The sequence below is a fragment of the Xenopus tropicalis genome, chromosome 7 (assembly GCF_000004195.4).
Source record: "Xenopus tropicalis strain Nigerian chromosome 7, UCB_Xtro_10.0, whole genome shotgun sequence".
Lineage (NCBI taxonomy): Eukaryota > Metazoa > Chordata > Amphibia > Anura > Pipidae > Xenopus > Xenopus tropicalis.
Window position 1 is genome coordinate 52,723,945 of NC_030683.2, and position 23,115 is coordinate 52,747,059.

Sequence of the window (23,115 nt, forward strand, 5' to 3'; positions counted from 1 at the left end):
ATGCTTTTCTTTGAATCACATTACTTATTGCAATGGAAATGTAGAAGCATTAATGGCTTCTAAGAATCAATTTATTCTGGTGTAATATAAAATCTTCTTCTAGAAATATGAACTACTCCCTGAAAATATTCAGAGTTACCCATACAGATGAACACAATTGTTTCCTAATAGAATCACCCTGGATTATCTGATTTGTTTAAAATTTGCTGTATGAATATTTGATAACACTTTCTACTGGTATTCTTAAGGTCCCCATACACTGGCATTGCTAAGCAAGCGGATCTTCTCCCGATAACCCCCACTTACGGGTGGGTGATATCGGAATTATAATGACGGGCATAGGCAAAGTCATTCCAAGGACTCCCGATCCGACTAGATTTTCTAACCTGCCCGATCAAAATCTGGCCCATTTCAGGCCAGATATCGGTCGGGCAGGCCCATCGGGAGTGCCCATACAGGGTCCAAGGGACCAATATCGGCAGCTACTATTGGCCTGCGTATGGGGACCTTTAGTCTCGTAAAAAGCAATTGTGCTAGCAATGGAAAGGGCAGTGGGGCATGAAGGTTATATCAATGGGACAGAATACTCCCCTATTATACTTTATTTTAATAAACAGGGTTTGTTTTAAAGATACTAATCTAAATTCTTTTTATTAGTTAATTGTAAATTATTGATTTAGTTTTTTTTTTACTAAATGGAGGAAAATCTAAAATCAATAGTAAATTCACATTCTACTTCAGCTTCTCAAGAGCACAATTTAAATCACTCGACCACTGAAAAACCCTCTGTATAAACAAACCCATCTCTTCCCCCAGCTACATCCTAGTTTTGAGCTAAAGAGCAGTTTAAACTGTGATTTGTTTTTATTATGCAAATAAGTATCCTTAGAAATGCTTTTTTTCATCTTTAAATCCCATTAATTATTGCAATGGAAATGTAGAAGTATTAATATCATCTAAAATGCAATTTTCTTTGATTTGTTGTATGAAGCAGACCACTGAAACATTTGTTATACAGCTGCACTTTTCACGGATATGTTCAGTTTGGAGAAAGGCAACTGTGCTAGCAACAGAGAGGGCAGTATATAAGCATGGGATACATTAATGTTGCAGTATACCAATTTAATATTAGTTCAGTTAACAATCTGTGCTAAACATACATCTGGCCATGTTGTTTAAATTAGGACATATTTACTGTTTTTGTTATTTTTTTGTACTAAACAGGACAAAATTTGAAATCAAAACTAAAGTCACTTCAATTTCTTACAAGCACAATAAAAACGAATCAGCAGTCCACTGAAAAGCCCTCTGTATAAACCATGTGCCCCCAGAATTTTCCAGAAGTCAGCATGTGCAGCCAGACAGGGAGTCTGGAGTGTAGGGAAATTTTTGTGCAGTGGCAAAATCTACCCCCATGCCCCCTCTGAACTTCATCTTCCACAGTGCCTGGTATAATTAAACCATTACCTTCCCATACTACATCCCATTTATAGACTTGTGATCTGTTTTTATTGTGTGCATAAGTACTCAAAGCAGAATGTGATTTTACTTATAAGTTAAATTATAAGTGCAAGAAATAAAAAAAAAATCATAACTCATAATTTACACAGAAGGCTAAAAGCTCAAACCGTGTTTATTGAACTAATGAACAACTGTGCTTCCATTGCTAGCACAGTTGCCTTCCACCAAACTTAGTATATCAGGGAAACTACAGCAACATTTTCAATTATGTGCTTTCTACAGAACAAGTACTTTTCACTGAACTATTGTTTACATAGTACTTTAAATTAATATATAAACATGCAAGCCATTTGGCCAATTGAACAGCAGTTATTAAACAGCCCCATGAGCACAAGAAATGGCCTATGAGAAACGCACGCAAGCATATAATTTACCTATTGTCAGTAAAATCAATGTATCCATCTATGGTCCAGATTTAATTCAGCGTGAAAAAGGTTTACTAGGTAAAAACTCATGGGATAGATTCAATTTGAGATGCAATTCAATTCAAAGTTTTTCATGTGAAAACTCTCTTGTAGTTTATGGGAAAAAACTGGAAGTGAATTTGGAGAAAAGTTTTTTTCCTTGTCCACGAGTTTTCACATGATAAACCATGAGATAACTTTCTCATTGAGTCAAGTTATCCATGACATTGTTGTCCAGAACTGTCTTTACAGTTGGTAGATGACAACATATACTAAATGCCAAGCCTTAACAAATTATGATGCCATGCAAAAAAAAAGTCTATGGAGCTCTTAGGTAAGCATCAACTAGCCGAATTACAAAATAAATTACCTACGTTGCACCATACATTTCCAATTGTAAAACCAAAAGTGGATTTTAGGATACCAGTCACAATTTCAGACACTATTTACGTATAACCTTTAAAAAATCCCTCTGAAGAAACAATGGGGAGTTGGGGTTGCTACTGGAGGGGGAAATACTCTCACTCACACACCCATTAAAAATGACACTATTTGTAGGGTTTGTTTATTAACATAGACTCTATATCACACTTATGACAACTTAACACATTTTTGATTTCATATTCTAGGCTGTAGTAGAATGAATAAAATGAATTGCTGATTAGTTGCTATGGGTAGCTGCCTTGTTTAATGTGGCACTGATATTAGTAAATGAGTCCTTAAATATCTTCATTAGAAAAGCAGATTGCTAATGTGGTGCAGAGTGGGAGGGTGCACTAACTGCAAATGCATAGCACAATACTAATTGGTCCTTGATGGATATTTGTGGGCAGATAAGTAAGGAACTTGTGATCTAAGGCAACAAGAAAGACCCCAGCATAAACACTGCAACAAGACCCATGGGCCCTGATTCATAAACATTATTGTTAGTTTGCTTACTACATAGAACAAGGTATGCTTGTAGGTGTCACAAAACAGTACTAATGAGCCTCGAGGTGTACAACCTTTAAATACATCCTAATATTTCTAGTACCCATATACAAAGGGATAAAATAAAGGTATTGGACCAGTTTTGTCACCTGCCCTGGAACTAGTAACAGCAGTACATTCACATATTCCTTATTTATTCCTTATTTTGGACTGTTACTGTGATATAAACTTTAAAGTGGACCTGTCACCCAGTCATAAAAAGCTGTATAATTAAAGTAATTCTTAAGTTAAACATGGAACCCAAATTCATTTTTATATAAACACATCTAAACCCATTATAAAGGCATTTAAACATCCCAGCTGTTAATCGTATACTGCCTGACCTGCCTCTATTCCTTAGGCATAGAGGCGGGGCAGACAAGTACTTTAACTTTCAATTCAGCTCTCACTTTCCCCCCTCCCTCCTAACCATCTAATTGTGTAGCCAGTGCATGGGCATGGGCATCAGGCCCCCCATTCTGGCACATACACAAGATTTTGGGGTGATACAAAGCTTGCCTTAATAACAGTGCCCACAAAATGGCATTTGCCTATTTGCTGTGACTGTAGAATTCCAAGCCTGAAAGAAACAAGATAAATATCATTTATATAGTACAAGTGAAGTTTATTTTGCTTAACAAACACAATAATTTGGAATTATTTCTTAAGGTGACAGGTCCCCTTTAATCATGTGATAAACTGGTTCTCCCTTAATTCTCTTACCATTCCTTCCATCCCATGAGGTAGCAGTAGCACGATTCCATTGTGACGGACCCATTTAGCCTGCCCAGAGCTGATAAACTGGTCAATTATGCACTGAGCTGTGTTATAAAAATCCCCAAACTGTGCTTCCCAAAGCACTAAAGCATTGGGGCTTGCCATGGCAAAGCCAAGCTCAAAACCTGCAAAATAACATATAAACAGTACATACGGAGTGAGTAAAAGCAACAGGAAACAAGAGATAATTCCACTATAAGGCCAGTCCTACACATATGCAGAGAAATATATTTTCTGTTATAGAAATGTCAAAAGATCTTTAACCCAGAGTCAATGTGACAGATAGATAGGCAGACAATCTCAGCAACTAAATGATTATAATGTAATTTTAAACAGAAAGCAGTAAAGCAACATCCTCTGAAATCTTTTCAAGGCAAATGATATTGCAAGGAGATATTATTTAGAGCTATCCATTTAATTAGTGCCTGGCTGAACAGTATGCTGGGCATGCCGACTGTGATGACAGACAGGGTCTGGGCCTTTTGTTAGCAATGCACACAGTCAGGCGCCAGGAGAAGTCGTCAGAAAGCTCTCAAAGGCAGGTGTCACGTACCTGTCATTTCTACTATTACCAGGTCAGAGTTATACTCAGACAGAAACCTGAAATAGTTTAACTGTTACACCACACAAGGGTTATTAACTACAAGGTAGAATATTGCAGAAGAAAAAAGAATCAGATGAAGTATGTTTTTAAAGTTATTAACACTCTTCTGTAAAAAAAAGGTATCCTGTTATTCAGAAAGTGATTAGCAAATTAACACAATATCAAATTCTTTTCTGCCATGATCAATGCTTCAGTTGATCAGAATGTGTGTGTGACAGCTTGAGCTGTTAAACGCCATTCTGTGCTCTGTGCGTTTTGACCCCCATTCAAAAAGAGGTCTTTGGCAGGGGAACATATAAAAAATGATACAATTAAAACTTATACAAAGGTAAGCAGTCATAGCAGCCAGACAGGTGGGGGGGGGTGCACCAGTTGGACAGCACTATTCTAGAGCATATCTTATGTTATGCGTCATCCTATTCACTATTTTGTTTTAGGTGCTCAAATAAAGGCATTTATTGCCAATTCTTTTCTGACTAAACTGGCATTGAGCTTTGTATGCGACATGATCAATATCTGATTGCTATCATTAAAATATGAATCGTTTGATTCATTTCACATGGTACAGCAAATTCATTGTTTTTTAGGTTGAGAAGATACAATTAAAAAAAGACAAATAAGATAACAGATTGCAAAACTTTCAGTAAATTTAAATGAATGTAACAGAATTGCGAGTGTTGCCTAAATGCAAATAGGTAAAATACAGGAAAAGAGTGGCACGAGTAAGCTTTATAGACAATAATGACTAAATTGCAGACAGCCCAAGTATTACAGGAAAGGATCATTGCAGTGGCTTTTAACTGATGCAAAAGTCATCACCTGTGCTGACTCTGACACAGATTAACTAAACAAAATAAAGTGTCTGCAGATCAGAAGGCCCTTTTACATTTAATAGTGAGGTGTATCATAGCTCTTACTATTAACCAAAGGATGTAAAAGCAAGTTTTTATCTGGATCTTCACTTCATTCTTCAAAATGAAGCTAGCAGAAAAAAAAACTCTTACAAAATATATCACAACATCATTTTCCCAGTGTACACAAAATAGTATTTCCCCTGACAGCTTTTAATCCAATTCTAATTTTATCTTCACCGTTACAAGTCCATTTCTACTGATTGGGAGACATGGCTGAGAAGATCTGCAATATGGCTAATTTGTTTAAGGCTTATCTCCACATATGCTGTTCCTTATTTAGACACATTGCATGATAAACATTAACTTCTGAAGAAGGAAATTTGTTCTTAGCTTACAGACTTATGATGTTTTTCTTCTCATTCAAGTAAAGCATGCCAGTTTAGTAAATAGCCTATTTGCTTTACATATGGCGCATTTTGCAATATCAAATCACACACATCACCCACTAGCACTAAGATGTAAAGCCAAAATGATAAAAATAATAAGTAACAAGGGATATTCTCTCTGTGTTGCAAAACACATGCAATATGCACATTAAAAAAAGAAAGCAGCTTGTTGGGTTTGCAGTTGCCCTTTGTTCCACTGGCTTATGGAATCCAATTGAAATAACTAGCCACTGAAAACTGTGAATCAGAGGTTTTCAGGATTTTTAAGTTCAAATCCCCTCTGCTTACATTCACACCCACAGCTTATAACCAATTGGCATAAGTCAAATGTTAACTCCAACAGAACTACAGAAATAGTTCTCCCATGCAACAGTTGGTAAACTTTTGCTGAGCTTTTGAGCTTGGAGGATAAAGAGAAGTTATTCTACTGATCTTACTCTACAATAACAAAGACATGTAACAAATGTCTTCTTTGCTGTAGCAACAGCTTTAATTCATCATCTTAAATGCTTTTGATATTGTCTGGTGTATTATGTATTAGGGTTATGTTATAAATAACACTATAAACTATTTGCACTGACATTTTAAAATATGAACACATATAATGCATAATAAATACATAGTAGAGGATGTAGTATTGTCAATCAGGAAGAAAACATGGAGCAACAGGTTGCCCTCTTCTCTGTTAGAGACTGCAGCTATATGAAATGCAACGGGCAGAAGCAGTCCATGTGCATTGTCTAACACATTTTGAGTGCTCACCACACCTATATTTAAGCATAAATGTGACACTATTAATCACTGTAGATTTGTGAATAATCAGTTTTAGTTCAACTAAGAAAAAGCATAGTCAAATAACAGATCCATGCCAAAAATTTTAGGTGATTTGGGGGAGGAAGGTAATAATTTACCAAGTACGCCATATTCAGACAAGGAACTGTTGCACACTGTGTAAGGAGCTTGGTTTGGCCAAAGATGATTCATTGGAACGCAAGTCTTACGGTCAACCTCCTGATCATGCAGAACATGATGACGATGACTGGAAATATAGAGAAAGCAAAAGCGATTTGGTAAAATATTTATCTTGAATTTTCAGGGTATTATACATCACCTAATATATATGTTTAATTATATATGGGTTTTCTTCTCCACCAAAGCTTAGTATATATGCTACACTAGAATGCCATATCCTTATATGTACTTGGTATCTTTATCTGTCGCCCGTTGCCTTTTAAATTATATTTTCTCTTATCATTTCTTATCATGATCCCAGTGAAATTACAATGACTACCACCACCAGAGCTGAGATAAAAGCTAAGGACACCCAAGATTCCTATGACTAAAGCTGGCCATACACATTGCAATCCGCTCCTTTGGTGAGGCCGCCAAACAAGAAGATCTTCTCCCAATATGCCCACCTGAGGTGGGCAAAATCAAGCTAATTTGATCTTTTGGCCCTAAGGCAAAATAGATAAGTCTGTCGGGATGCCCATACATGGACAGAATTAGTCTGAAGGACCCAGATCGGCAGCAGAAATCTGCCCATGTACGGCCACCTTACATGCCTCTAAGGGAACTAAATGCATAGGGCATATGGAAATAATAATGATGATTATAATGTAATCAGAAATAAAGATTTTTACTTTTATTTTTGTGGCCTTGAGTGCCTGAGTCCCATAAGTTATTTGCTGCATGTCCTCATCTGCCTCTCTCTGAAGTCACATCATTAACAATGAATAACACCACAGCATCAATGTACCCAACTATGTCACAGTAAAGTAGACCCGGAGAGATGCAATAAGCTGAGATGAAATGAAGCCACTTTACTCAGGCATGTGCATAATTCAAGTAAACAAAGAACAGGCATTATTAAGGTTATTTACTAATTGGCAACACCTATCAGCTTGGTGGTTAGAAAAGCACCCTGAGGTTCAACATCAATATCCACTCTTCTTTACTGACTACAGAATAAAATCAGAGACCCACGGGTGCATCCACCCAATTGGAGACCCACCAGTGCATATACCCAATAGGAGAACCAGGTATTTCACCAATGCATATATCCATTAGAAACCACACCAGTGCATATTCTGTGCATACACGTAGACAAAGCTGAAATACTATTTTCTGCAAACAAACAGGTTCAAGTTGTAAGAAAAGTTAGTAGCACTCAACATTCACTATCTGTACCAATTTTGATATTGCTGTCCTCCAAAATTTACAATTACACTGAATGCACCTAGGTGATCTATCACTATTATCAAAAAGCTTATTACAAGAACCCCTTTAGATCAATATTACGTGTAATTCAATAGCAGTGAATCAAGTGATTCCTAAACAAAACGTAGTCATAGAAGTAGCTGCACCATGTGAGAAAAAACTGCCCTTTTCCAATGTGTCTATGGATATATTAAAGCAGTAGAAATGTTCACCCCTCCTCCCCTAGAGCTTGGAGGGTTCATTAATCAGCATTAGAATGGGATGCTGAGGCACATTATGAAAACAGAGATGACTGAAGCAATTACTGTAATCCATTAACTCCCTGAGTAATGAGTGAGACTAACTGACTGAATCACACCAATATGTTCAGCTCTCCGAGTGCCCAGGCAAAATGGACTATTACACTGATAATACCCATTATGTGTGTTACTTGCTACATAGCTGCCAGTGTCAAACAGAATGAAGCAGTGGTCTCTATGTACCCTCCTCTTATGTTATGAATGTCAAGAACAAATTGCCCTCCCAAATATACTCCAATTAATAATATAATTAAGGTTAGGTGGAATGGTAATGGGTTAAGTGACTCAGGAAGAGCTTTGTCAGTCTGATCTTTCATACATGCACACGCCAACAGAAATGGATAATTCATAGATTTAATGCAACAGATCTTGCTTATAATACAAACTGCATTTACCTTCCCTAATGCCATGTAACCTTGCAGCTCCTGTGCTAGGGCTATGCCCAAGACTACTCATATATACAAACAATCATTCTTGCCAATTATATCTATTACAGTGTGGTTTTATGCTTACACTTACAAGCTGAAAGAGTGACATTTAGTGCAATTATAAAAAAGTAGAGTAGTCAGCCAGTTATTTTCCTTATACTTATTTAATTAGGGTATACTGTCTGCCTTCCTAAAAATGGCTGCCATATATTGTATATATTCCTCTGTTCCAAATAAAGACAATGATTGTTTTTGCTCTGGCTGAATACAAGCAAAGCCTTTCTTCTAATTCCTAACTCTAACAAGTCTACCATTTGCTATACATCTGGACTGCAGGTCCAGTCATACTAGCTCATGTATATAGTAGTTCTCTAAAGGATATATGACCGTTCAACCTGGTACATATTTCATGTGTTTTTTCAGGTCTATAGACTTCTTTGGTGCCATTGAGTCTTTACTTTTGATCTCAAAACTATTTTTCCACCTGTCCTCACTCTTACATATTATACTTCCAACATCCATATTGTTTCATAAAGAAATAAGGAATTATTATGAAATACGCTAAATAATTAGGTGTGGAAGGGCCCACCAGGAGTTTTACAGATATCCCAGTAGGCTAGTATCATATTGATACTTCAACGTCTGCCAGAAGATTAACCATAACCATATAGATTGCAGACAGCGGCAACCATTAAAGTTTCTTTCTATGTGTCCTTTATTCATTTAACTATGCACAATAACAAATGATTGTTTTTATAAATGTATTTTATTGCTAGTGTTATCATCTGTACCTTACCCTATTCAGGCTTACCTTCCTGGGTTTCTTGCTTTGGTATGATTAAGCTCATATGTGACTTCCATTAAATATATTTAGATCATGATGTTTACTTACAATCTAACATCTGTAGCACATTGTCTCACACTATTATACCTTCCAACATTTAAAAAATGTAAAAAGGGACAAAAAGAAATGCCACAAACATTTTTGACCACGCCCATTTTTGTAACCACACTCCCTAAATAACCATCCCATTTAACATCATTTGGCAGGTTATTTTAAGTTTTAAAAAAGGCGAAATTGTCCTTTAAGCTGCAAGACTCAGTTCTGTTCTGTTTTTCTGGGCTCTCTGCCAAAAGCTAATTTTTTAATTAAGTTTGAGAAACAAGTTTCAGGACTGCAGGCTGAGCTGTCAAAATCAGACAGTTGGGAGGTATGCACTATGGTCAATTTGATCATAAACCCCATGCCAGTATGTTTTTGGAATGTGAGTACAAATCAGAGTACCTGGAGGAAAACTGTGCAAGCATGAGGAGAACATACAAAACTCATTGCAGCTAGTGCCCTGCCTAAAATCGAACCTAGTACTGTAGAGCTGAAAGGCATCAGTGCTAGCCAATAAAAGCTAACAGCGGGGGGGTGCGAGTGTGCATGCGCGAATAGCGGCGGGGGGTTCCAAGCGCGCATGCGCCATAGGTCATTGCTCCGTATGGGAACACAAATTTTTAGATCTTTGTGCGGATGGGCGGCATGCCGCCCCCAGATTTCTGCCGCCCTAGGCCCGGGCCTTTGTGGCCTCTCCACAAATCCGGGCCTGATTGCGGTTGTGGAGTTTTGGAGAGTTGACTATTGCAGATAGCGATTACAAAATATAAAACATGAAAATGAAAGTGGAAGAACAAAAGGTAACCATCTTGTGAAAACATTCTAAGTGATATGAATCAGAAAAGTAACAAATAAACAAATCATGTTTATCCAAGTGCTTTAAAAAAGTTCATCTTTAGACTAATGTCCCATGATAGAGCTTTTTATTATTTTCTATTACCGCGGGTCGGTGGAAAGGCCTACGCATTGCTTTGGCTCTCTGAAGCTGTGTGAAGTTTCCCCCTGCAGGCACTACCAAATGCCTTTGCTGGTGGAAGGGCATTTTGGAGTGGCTAGTCGCTCGTCGTAGCAGAGATCTATCGCAGGCAGCTAACTTGCTCAGTGAGACATAAGCCTAAAGTGGCCAAACACTGCATGATAATTATAGGTATCTGACCAATCATCTGCTAATGAACCATACTGTACACTGACATATGTTGCATCAGCAAATGAAATTTTCTAGCTTGTCCAATTGATCATTAAATCATCTGATATCTATGAGGACTTCCCAAGCATACATGTACAAATATTATTAATAATAATGAATACATGAATTATATTAAAGCATTTAAAAATACATACAAATTAATTTTTACATTTAATTTAAATGAATGTACATATTTAAATTTACATTCAAATCAAATAATAATAATAACAACAACTCTAGTACTTTAAGTAAATATAAATGTAGAGTAAAACATGTACCTAAACGTTCCTCTTTCTACATCCTGCCCACTAAGTCTGACATGGATTCCTTCTTTCAGCAAAGATCCAAATGCCATGTATTCTGCCAGTGCCCAATCCACTGTACGATTCTTTGTCATTTCCAGTCTGCTCTTCAGAATCCTAGAGAGTCCTGTAAAGGAACCATTACAGTAAAGTCTACCAACATTTGAAGCATATACATTCTAATGAACCTTAGGACTTTTTTTATTTTTATTTTCGACCACTACAAAGTTAATGATCTATGGATACAGCTTTTCTAATTCAGGGAAATTTGGATAGAAAGATAAACTACAGTATAATGATAATACAAACATGGACATTTTTAAAAATATATATTAATGTTATTAGAGAACAAAACAATAAAAATGAATTAAAAGCAGTGCTACAATCTACTTTCAGCCCACTCCCTGAATGGTTCATGATAATTTTCAAAGCAACCAACAATTCTATTAAAAGGTCAGCACACCAAAGGGCTTTATAATTAGTAGGCAGGCTTGTAAGCAGAGAGTAGGATCATTTTGATTGGAAACATGCAAGGAGATTTTTATTACATTTATTATAAGCCCGAGGACATTTCAGCAACATCCAAGTGATTTCCTTTTGACTTATGTGGCATATTATGCACTATACAAGCTATCCAGAAACCCTGAGATAAAATGCCTCACAAAATCCTATAGAAATAAAATATAGTGGTCTAAGGATGAAGTAAAATGAAAAAGTCGCGACAATTCACGAAATTTGTTATGGCTATGAAAAAGTCGTGACAATTCGCGCAAGTTGTACCGGTTACGAAAAAGTTGCGACAATTTACGGGAAAGTCGTAACGGCGACGAAAAAAACGCAAAAAATACGAAAAAGTCGCAAAATGTTCGTTTTCCAATCCGAATTTTTCTCATTCGGATTCAGATTCGTGGATTAGTAAATCAGCCCCATAGTCTTACAAACTGAGCATGTACACAGTCTGGGTCTCCGTGCAGGAGTGAGGCCTTATGGGAACTTTCTTTACACAGCTCAGCATTTTTTCTTCCTGTTTGGCTTCTGATCATCTGAACAGGTGAAATATGGGGAGACTAAAGGGCACTATTGAGAGAACTGAAGGTATGCCTGCAGCTTGAGATTAACTCTTTATTAGCCTTTCCTTCTCCTTTAATACAATGTAGCAGTTCTTCTCTAGCTCAGACTTAATTTCCCAAAATGCCTTGAATGCATTGTGAGAAAAGAAGTAATTCAGAAAACAGGGACAGACAGATGCTGCTTTTAACAGCAATTTTATTTACAAATAACTTTGTAACCTTTGAAACTGTGTAATGAATGCAAACTGCAAATATATCTCCTTTAATTAAGTTAAATTAAATGTTTAGATTTAGAACTGCTTGTGCTCTGATAAACCTTGGTCACTCTTTACTGCTGCACTGCAAGTTGGAGTGATAGCCCACAGTCCATTCAATGAAGAAAAGCAAATTCTAGTATTCCCCTCTGTAGGTGTGACTTGGTGTGACTAATTAACAAATCACACCACGATAAGCAAATTACCTTTGCTTATTATATTACCTTTAACTTTATAGATGGCGGTAGCACCATAGTTCCCGTACATCAATAGGCTTACTATATTTAATTTGTAACAGGATAGACAGATCTGGCAATAACAGTTTAAACCAAATTTTGGTAGAACAGATTAAACAAACTGCAGCAGTATTTTTTTCATACCATGACATTGCTTCAGTAAATGACCAATGATAAGTACATATGCTAGTGTGATGTTTATTTCTGTCTGATTTTTCATTGTTGAAAACAATATTTTTAAATGTCCTAAACAGAATTTACACATTTTTACAGTCAAAAGGATTGTGGTTAATGGAAACAAACATTAGACTTCCCTTCCTAACCGAGAGACTTTGCGATTTGTTACACTTTTACCCTGTTTGAGGAATAGTGGTCTGAAACATGAGTGATTCCACTGATGTACAGCCACGGGGTGGTTATAGCCCTGTCTGTTTCAATGCTTTCTCGTCAGAGATCAAGAAATGTATTTGATACACTCACACCTTTTTTAAACACAGAAAATTTGTGAAAAAGTCTGAAACAAAAAGATATACAACTCACCTCCATGAATTTTGAAATCTGTCACAGGCACTGAACTGGCAATATTACCAATATGGGAGAGCAAGTCTTCAGGAATACCAGTTGGGGGACACGTCATACTCTTTGGTTCACCATCTAAAGTGAAAAATCCTTCAAAGACATATAAATTAGAGGAAGTGAAAACAATAATGTGTCATAATTATTTTTCTTCTTAAAACTCGCCTACCTGGCAATTATTTTTCTTCTTAAAACTCGCCTACCTGGCCATGGTGAGTCCAACCAGTGCTTTATATTGAGAATTTTCTTATCTTTGGACCTAGCATAGGCCTCTTCACAAATTCTATCATACTTTGCAATCTCTTCCTGTAAACAGATATATTGTTTGTTGTGTTTTCTTATAGTTTATTTCTTAAATGCTCTCATATATAACCAGCATTATCTTAAGAAAACCAAAGCAAACACAATCTTTCACCGCTTTTAGAAGAAGAAGAGCTTGGTGTTATAAACCTTTGTCATATATTATTAATCAAGTAACCTCATGCATTATATTACAGAATAAAATAAAGATCTTTTCTTGAAGGGTTTTTTAGGTAACAGGACCATTTCATCGAGAGAGGGAGAGAAACAGAAAATAAATCAAAGGGGACCATGCCCCTCCCAATAAAAATCAAGAAACATAAAACATAACATAAAATTCCAATCTAAAAAAAACATTTCAATGGTTTTACAAGTTCTCCATAAAGATTAGATAATCATTTGCAAACTCACATATAATGTCATTTATAATATAAATTGATTATAATCTAATGTAATTGCAGTTGAAAGCATATTTGTCTGTCCCTTTATATTCTCTGCATTCCTGTTTGACTCTTCATATTGTACATGGTACAATATATGTGAAATCAAATTGCATGTCTAATTTTGCAGATCCAATTTTGGCATTTGTATCGCCTGATCAGAATTCCAGAGAGCAACATTCTTTAAAGGGGTTGTTCACCTTAATAGAACAATCTTTGGCATATACATAGTTAACAAAAAATGTGCAGCAGACTTAACTCCTATTGGTTGTGTCTCCTGTCAGTCTGATATTGCTTATTATGCTTATTAGTGTTAAAGGAGACATATACAATCATTTTTCACTTTATCTAAAAATGCAGCTAACACTGTAAAATTGAATAAAATAAATTTTATTTGCTACCTACTGTTCAAGAAGTTTGTTTAATCCCTGCTGAAACGCTGAAGCCCCTCCCATTCACAGGGCTTCCGGCCAGAACAAAGTCTCTGTCTTTAGCTCGGGCCGCCGGCCCTAGCTTCTTTCCTACTGACACGCTGCAGCCACTGAGAGAGGAGTGAGCGTGAGACGTGGGCGGCGACTTTGGTGACGTCATTTCCCCGCCCACGTCAGTCACGCTGGGGTCCTGCTCTCTCGTGCTGCTCCCGGCCCGCCCAGCCCTCCTAACTAGAGCGGTTCAGTTAGCTGTGACTGGATCCTGTGAAGTAAGGCACCTTGAATCTCTTTATTAAAAAAAAAAAAATGAATAATTTACCAAATAAAAAAAACGTTCTTCATATTAAAGGAGTCACATCTGTTTATTCTATAAACTGTACCTAATGATAATAAATGTGTGTTTTTTGCTTGCAACTCCCTGCAACTTGTACTTTAACACCTAAACTGGGTTTTTTTTTGCATTTTCTCCTGCAACAACTCCCTGCACCCAGTCCTACAGTGTCCCTGCTCATCAGTATTATGTTCTGCAGTCGCTGAGAGTTTTTTACACGCAACTCCCTGCAACTTGTACTTTGACACCTAAACTGGGTTGTTTTGGCATTTTCTCCTGCAAAAACTCCCTGCACCCAATCCTACAGTGTCTCTGCCCATCAGTATTATGTTCTGCAACAGCTATGAGAGTTTTATACACGCAACTCCCTGCAACTTGTACTTTGACACCTAAACTGGGTTGTTTTGGCATTTTCTCCTGCAAAAACTCCCTGCACCCAATCCTACAGTGTCCCTGCCCATCAGTATTATGTTCTGCAGTCGCTATGAGGGTTTTTTACATGCAACTCCCTGCAACTTGTACTTTGACACCTAAACTGGGTTTTTTTGGCATTTTCTCCTGCAAAAACTCCCTGCACCCAATCCTACAGTGTCCCTGCCCATCAGTATTATGTTCTGCAGTCGCTATGAGGGTTTTTTACACGCAACTCCCTGCAACTTGTACTTTGACACCTAAACTGGGTTTTTTTGGCATTTTCTCCTGCAAAAACTCCCTGCACCCAATCCTACAGTGTCCCTGCCCATCAGTATTATGTTCTGCAGTCGCTATGAGGGTTTTTTACATGCAACTCCCTGCAACTTGTACTTTGACACCTAAACTGGGTTTTTTTGGCATTTTCTCCTGCAAAAACTCCCTGCACCCAATCCTACAGTGTCCCTGCCCATCAGTATTATGTTCTGCAGTCGCTATGAGGGTTTTTTACATGCAACTCCCTGCAACTTGTACTTTGACACCTAAACTGGGTTTTTTTGGCATTTTCTCCTGCAAAAACTCCCTGCACCCAATCCTACAGTGTCCCTGCCCATCAGTATTATGTTCTGCAGTTGCTATGAGGGTTTTTTACACGCAACTCCCTGCAACTTGTACTTTGATACCTAAAATTGTTTTTTTTGGTATTTTCTCCTGCAACAACTCCAAAAGTAAAGATCAGGCAGCAGCACAGGACAGCTATGTGCAGACTGGGAACAGATACAGGCAGGGAGGTGGGAGGGGCTTCCCTGCTACAGCAGAGTTCAGCCTGTCAGTCAGTGCTGTGACCATATCCTGTGGGAGAATGAAGAGACACTCCCACCTCTCATTTCAGCTTAGTTTCAGAAGAGTGAAGATCTCTCTGCAGCTCTGATAAAAAAACGATTTTAGGTGGTAAAATGCATTCAAATCGTTTTTTTTCTGCAAGATTCCATAGATTGAAGAAAGATGAATCATATAACTGAATATGAAGGTGATATGAAATGTCTCCTTTAAGAGTCTGTTTGCCTACGTCACAGCAAGGAAGAAATTAATCAATGACCAATTAACCAAAATCCATGAATTTATGGATGTGATGATGTAAGCCTATATGAAGTTCTCAATGTGTCAGGTTCAAAATAGGCCACTCCCATCCCTTCAGAAAACAGATGAGAGAGACAGAAGATGGACTGATTTAACTGGTATAAAAAGTAGCTTTTACAGTGGCCTTTTTACTTTTTTTATGGAAAACGATTTTCTATAAACACGCTGAGAGCCATTGTTGCTGGTTTAATAAGATTTGGACATCAAAGGTGAACAACCCCATTCAGTTAACTTTTAGTATGTTATAGAATGGCCAATTCTAAGCAACTTTGCAACTGGTTATTATTTTTCTTTTTTATAGTTTTTGAATTATTTGCAACTTTCTTCTGCCCCTTTGCAGAATTTCAATGGGGCTTTACTGTCCCAGGTGCCAAAAAACTATTGCTCTGTGAGGCTATATACAATATTGTTTTGTTACTTTTTATTTCTTATCTTTCTATTCAGACCCTCTCCCCTTCATATTCCAGTCTCTCATTCAAATCAGTGCCTGCCATAGTAATATGGACCCTAGCAATCAGACAGCTGCAGAAATTCCAAACTGGATAGCTGCTACATAAAAAGCTAAATAATTAAAAAAACACAAATAATAAAAAGCGAAGACCAACTGCAAATTGTGTCAGAATATCACTCTCTACGTCATACTAAAAGTTATGTTAAAGGTGAACAACCCCTTTAATATCAAGCAGCAGAAAAACCTCTTCATGATATTAACTGAAATAAGGTTATGTTGATCTACTGTACATGCGCCACCTCCAAAAGGCTCTTTCCCAGAGGAAAAGGTACTACCTTCACAAATGAAGAGCCACAGCTATGTTTCCTTTCTGGATACTAGACTTTGCAAAAACTGAATTGTATTAAAATACTACTCACTATGAATCCATTTTAGCCAAAAACCCAAAACAAAGTCCTAACACTGATCTACATATGTTCTTACTACTAAAAAGTAATAATATAAATAGTACCTCAAACTCTTGCAAAGAAACCATGCCTTCAGCTATCATTTTGTCAGCGTACTTCTTAAGAACTGGAACCTGCTTGTGAATCTGCTTATACATCAATGGCTGAGTGAACATGGGCTCATCCATTTCATTGTGCCCACTACGACGGTAACAGACCTGAATATTAAAGAAGCAAATGACATAAAAACATAAAGATGGAAATGTCCATCATACAATTCTGTTCCATACTACATACTGCACATACTAGGCACTTATTTACTATGGATCTGTAACAGTATTAACAGAGCGTAATCATACAGTGTTTTTTTGTTACAATTATTTCAATAATTTTTTACTCATGAGAAGACAAATTTTATCCTAAGAAAGATTTTTCTCAAAGATGGTATTATATTACAAAAATCTAGCAACTATTAAATCAATTTGTCATGATTTATCATTGTTCAGCCACTTCGCAGAAGGAAAACACAGTTTGGTGAGAAATTAACAAGAAAAAAATAATTACGCACAATAAAATCTAGAAAAAGTTTATTTTTCATACACAAGAAAAATGTTTATATGGATTACTTGCAAAAACACATTCTTCTTTTAAAGCAAAATTTCTCAATCGCTGGGGGCGTTAGAAACCCCCCAGTGACTGTAATTACTTAACTGGGCTCCAGGCTGACGCAGGGCATATGTCTCAGCTTCACCCCCCTCCCCCCAGTGACTGAGACTTCCCTTCTCCTTAAAGCTTTCAAATAGTATATCATATAAAAGTTAAGTAAATGAGCTCCAAAGTGACTTGCCTAACCTGACATGGTTTTGAAGAAGGGATCAAACCCAGTCCTCCCTGTATAACTGTAAGTAACTAATGTATTGGCTGCTGATGTGTATGGTAGAGGAACTGTATACACTGCTCTTTACTTTTCATATGCTCAAAGGCCCTTTTACTTATGATCAGCTTCACTTTTAATCTGCTATACTTATGCAGTTTGCTTGATTTCATATTGTTGTAAATGTGCAATCTGTGTGATCTATGCTACCAATAGCTAGAACTGCAGCAGAAAGCTACAGAAACCAAGCTAGAATGGCAGCTGCTATGTTAAACAAATGGATGGAGATTCTAGGCCTTTTTACTCAGGTACGGTAAAGCTTTCCGCAGAATAAATATAGCATTCTAGGTGGCATTAATGTGGCAAATCTATTGGCAATAAAATGCCCCTTAGCACCCCATTAGACAGAAGGCAAAAAGATTGTCTGTTTCATAGTTTGTGCTTATGCACGGTGTATGTAATGACATTACTGAAAAGGTTATTTTTGCCCCACAAAAAGTGCCATCTTCAAGCAAGTCTAAAACAAGTATGTATGTGCAACTACCTAAAAATAATGGTTTACTGTAGAATATTACATTGCAAAATTGAAAACTGTTTTTTTTTTCCCATTAACATTTTTTTTATTACATTACCATGTTAATTTTGTACTATAACTCCCCTGCCTTTTTCATTCCATTCTGGACCTACAAGTGAATCTCTAGACTCTTGACCGTATACAGAAGCGTATGGATCCTATAGTCACTTCACTAAACTATTTTATGATGACTTTAAACTGGGTTCTACATTCCTTGAAAACAAGTACAGCCAGGAATAGACCATTCTGGGACATCATACTTCCAAACATTTAAATATTAAAAATGGAAACACCTAAGGCATCCAACCATCCCCAGGCACATCCAATATCTATCCCAAACTACTACCACATTTCTGGTAGGCTCCAGTCCTTTGGATCCTCAGTTTGGCATTAATTTGCCTGAATCAGGACCATTGGAATGCACACTTTGAGCTAGTACAGATTTAATTTATTTGCAGTCATGGAAGTGAACCCCTGTTTATATTACTACTGATATTATTTTCTTTTTATGTTAGTGCTTATGCTTCTCGCTGTTACAGGATGATGTCTTATAAATATGTAAATGAGGGGGAATCTAGTAATATATCTAATAGAGTGTTAAGGAATAACAGGCAAACAATTGATACCTACATTGTGAAAATGTCTAATATGCAAATGCAAATATTAAAATGATATCAATAAGTAGTAAAAATGTTCATAAAAGACATGGATATCAAAGCACCAGAGATTGTCAAGGATAACAGGCTTGAACTTACATTTTACTAACATGTTTGAATGGGTTATTTTAACGTCTTTTGGGGAAGGGAAGACGTTATATGTTTTACTTCTACATAACTAGAAGCAGTAAGAAGCTCAAAATAGAACTATTTTGTTCAAAATGTGTACTGTAGCTGTATTGTAGCAGTGTCCCCTCTAAACTGTGAACACTTACCAAATCCACAACTACATCTTTATTGAAGGTATTCCTCCACTCAGCAGCCACACTGCACACGTACATGACAGCTTCAGGGTCATCTGCATTTACATGGAATATGGGTGCATTAACCACCCTCGCCACATCTGTGGGGTACGGAGAAGACCGAGCCATTCGAGGATCCGTGGTAAAGCCAATCTAGAACACCACACATTTATATAACAAAACCATGTTATGAAGTTCCCTGTTAGTACATCACATTACACATTAGTACACTCAATAAAACTGAGCTTTGCCTGACTTGAGAAAATTGTGTTAGGTATTCTTTTGAGATAATCTGAGATAAAAAGGCAAGGTTAAAAGTCTGCAATTGTTATTTTATTTACTGTGTAAATAAACTCTCATTCTAATTCTATATTTTAGTTGTTGAAGGAGGATGGTGTTGGATAGGCAGCAGCCTGTATGTTAGCATAGTGGGTCTCTCTTTCCTGCACTTCCTTGTCACTGACTCCTGTTAAAAAGCCAGTGGTGATATGCTCCAATTCATTCCTAATCTAGTGAAAAGCATACTATATGTCTAGAGCATTTGTAACAATTCAGTTTGCATGCATGGCCCTACATACAGCCCTGACCACAATTAAAGGTGAAGGAAAGTCACAATCACTTGGGGGTGCCAAAAGTTAGGCACCCCCCAGCGACTGTATTGACTTACCTGATACCCCAGGCCGGTGCTCTTGTTATCAGAAAACTGCCTCGGCCTGGAGTTCTTCATAGTGAGCACCACAGAGCAATCCTGATTTTCTACTTGTTCTTTCTTGAAAGACACATGCACTACAGTGAAAAAAGCCAGCTTTTTTGTTTAAGTTTGGCACAAAAGAAATAAGAATCAGGATAATAACCGCTCCATGGTACTCACTGTAAGAACCCCAGGCTGGCGCAGCAGTTTTCTGCTGATAGAGGCATCAGCCCGGGGTATCAGGTAAATAAATACAATCACTGGGGTATGCCTAACTTTTGGCATCGCCAGTGATGGTTTACTTTCCTTCTCCTTTAAATTGAAAAATTATTATAAGTAGTGGTAACTGGGGGTCAACTGTAAACTCCCCAGAAATAATTCGGATAAATAGACAGAGAAGCATATACCCGATTGTGATTTTATTTTTAATTTAATGTCACATAGATATCTATTATTATATTTAGTTGCCAAGGATGTTTCTGTTAGTTTTCAGTGCATGTGCCATCTAACGACATAATGCTAAATCTTTCAACAAATATTTAAAAGTTATGAAATGGCTCAAAAATATAAAATTTGTTAAAAATTATTCTGAATTATATACAAAAAAATATTTGAAATTAAAAGTAACAACTTATTTGATTCATAAATCCATAAAAGGTTTGGAGCATTAAAAAATAGAATCAAGCTAAATATCAGTTATAAAAGATTTGGCAATGTCAGAGACATTGCCATAAAGATGTTTATTAAGTTCTAAATTCATACACATATTTCATTACCTGGTTATTGACAACAATATGGATTGTTCCATTGGTGGTATATGAAGGAAGGTCACTGAGGTGGAAAGTTTCATATACAACACCTTGTCCAGCAAAGGCAGCATCACCATGAACCAGTACTGACATTACCTAAACGATTAAGGTAAACTTTATACAATATTTTTTATTATACCGCATATGGTTAAAATAGTATTTGTTCTAATGCTATGCTCACCTTATTTCCTTGACTGTCTCCTCGATAAAACTGTTCTGCCTTTGTTTTACCTTGTACCACGGGATCTGCAGCCTCCAAATGGGAGGGATTAGCAACCAAAGATAGGGTAATTTTCTTGTTTGTGGCACGATTAATGCGTTCATGGTACATTCCCAAGTGATATTTCACATCCCCTGATCCCTGAAATATGAGAAAAGATACGAGAAAGATATATATATATACTGTATATATACACACACACAAAACATAACGTGCACTGCAAAACTATCACCATTTTGGTCCAGGTGCTAGTACATTTTCAAGATGTATATATAGCGATTAATTCCTGATTTTTAAATCATTTTATGTTTTTGATGTATTTGCTTTCACTTTGACAAATATAGCCTTTCCAAACAAAAAACAAATGTAAAAGTGCAAGACTAGGAAAACTTTAATCCAAAAATGACAAAGTAGTTTGTGTGCAATATAATAAGCTTGCTGCTAGCTCCTGCCTAAAAAAAGTGCTTAGCATTAAATTGTTAAAATAATAAAACTGACTAACACAACCAGGAAATAAATAAAAAGAGACCTGTTACCTCATCTGAAGCCTCCAGCTTAGGGTCAAACTGGCAGAAGATCTGATCTAAATCCTTCCGAATCACATTTGCCAGTACATTCAGCCTGCCCCTATAAATCAAACATGGAAAAATACATTAACAATTTATCAGAAAACAGACTTAGTGTCTGTCTGTAGCATTGTGGACTGATACTTTTAAGATTACAGTAAAAAATTCTATTAGATAAATAACCGGAATCTTGTCCCCATATGCAATAAATAACCCTAAGTTTTCCCTAAGGGGACATCTAAAAATAAAAACTAAACTACAGGTTTCAAGCTTAAAATAATTATATCCCCATTATAAAATTCTGTAATATTTTTGTAAAAAACAATCTTTTGAACTGCTTTCCCCCTTGTTCCCACTTGATCTAACTGCTGTTCTCATTGATCTGCAGGTAGCCAGTGGCTGCTTGGAAGCAATCAGCAGTGCTCAGACTTCCAGAGTCCGTGAAAGCAGCATGCGTGTTTATTCCTCAGTGAGAATAAACATGTACACTGTTTTCATGATGTCTTAAAGTCTAAGTACTGCTGATCACTTCCAATCAGTGCAGCTGGCAGCTAACTGTATGTCTAAATGAAAAACAGCAAGTGGGGACAAGGGAAAAGGCAGTAATACTGATTGCCTTTGTTACAAAAATGGTAAGGTACTTTTAATGCAGGTATGTTGGAGAAAATTATTTTTAAGTGGACCAACTAAAAATTAAATTTTTTTGTTTAGGCTTCACATCCCCTTAAAAATAGACACTGAGAATTTAATATTGTAATGTCTTTTTGTTTTCACAAAAAAATTACAGAGGAATCTGATCACCAATACAGTTAACAAGCTAATTTATGGGCCCTAAACTGCTAAAATCCACTGTGGAAACCTTCACGGTGCAAACTAATGAGATTTTAAATACACACTAATAAGATAATCAGTTGGTGTCTATACTCATTCTAACTTCATTCATAATAAAGTTTGAGACATTTTCAATCATATTAAAGTTTGAGAACTGTAGTAAAACTAAACCCTTAATTTGTTCTTTACATATACTGCACATGGCTATAAACTTACCTGTGAGGCATCCCAAGTATGACATATTCCAATCCCATCTCACTAGACTTGTCTATAATCACCTTCAACGCTGGGATCATCACCTCACACCCTTCCAAGCCAAATCTCTTTTCAGATGACCATTTGCGTGCCAGGAAGTCTTCAAACCTAGATAAGAAAATTTGTATGATGGGATGCACAGAATTTACTGCTAGTAACCAATAGAAATGACACTGTCTCCCAGAGCACATTTCAAAATAAGAAGATATAAACACAACCAGCATGTGTACTCTATATATATATATATATATATATATGTGAGATGCAATATATGTGAGGAAGGGGACACTATGCATACTATACATATCATTTCTTCTGTGGGGTTGAAGATTTTAGTCTAATCTCTGTGTCATACTGC

The 23,115-nt window shown here is 36.8% G+C and overlaps 1 protein-coding gene across 1 annotated transcript in view; it reads right to left on the reverse strand.

Annotated features, from left to right (window-relative positions):
• Window positions 1-23,115, reverse strand: part of ogdhl (oxoglutarate dehydrogenase like) — a 56,039-nt gene that overhangs the window by 13,949 nt on the left and 18,975 nt on the right. Inside the window, exons 7-17 of the mRNA XM_002933905.5 lie at window positions 22,719-22,865; window positions 21,642-21,732; window positions 21,067-21,246; window positions 20,853-20,981; window positions 19,359-19,538; window positions 17,045-17,197; window positions 13,233-13,335; window positions 12,994-13,122; window positions 10,870-11,020; window positions 6,487-6,614; window positions 3,618-3,796 (exon numbers count right to left, since the gene is read on the reverse strand). Coding sequence (XP_002933951.2) covers window positions 3,618-3,796; window positions 6,487-6,614; window positions 10,870-11,020; window positions 12,994-13,122; window positions 13,233-13,335; window positions 17,045-17,197; window positions 19,359-19,538; window positions 20,853-20,981; window positions 21,067-21,246; window positions 21,642-21,732; window positions 22,719-22,865 — 1,570 coding nt within the window. The remainder of the gene's footprint in view (window positions 1-3,617; window positions 3,797-6,486; window positions 6,615-10,869; window positions 11,021-12,993; window positions 13,123-13,232; window positions 13,336-17,044; window positions 17,198-19,358; window positions 19,539-20,852; window positions 20,982-21,066; window positions 21,247-21,641; window positions 21,733-22,718; window positions 22,866-23,115) is intronic.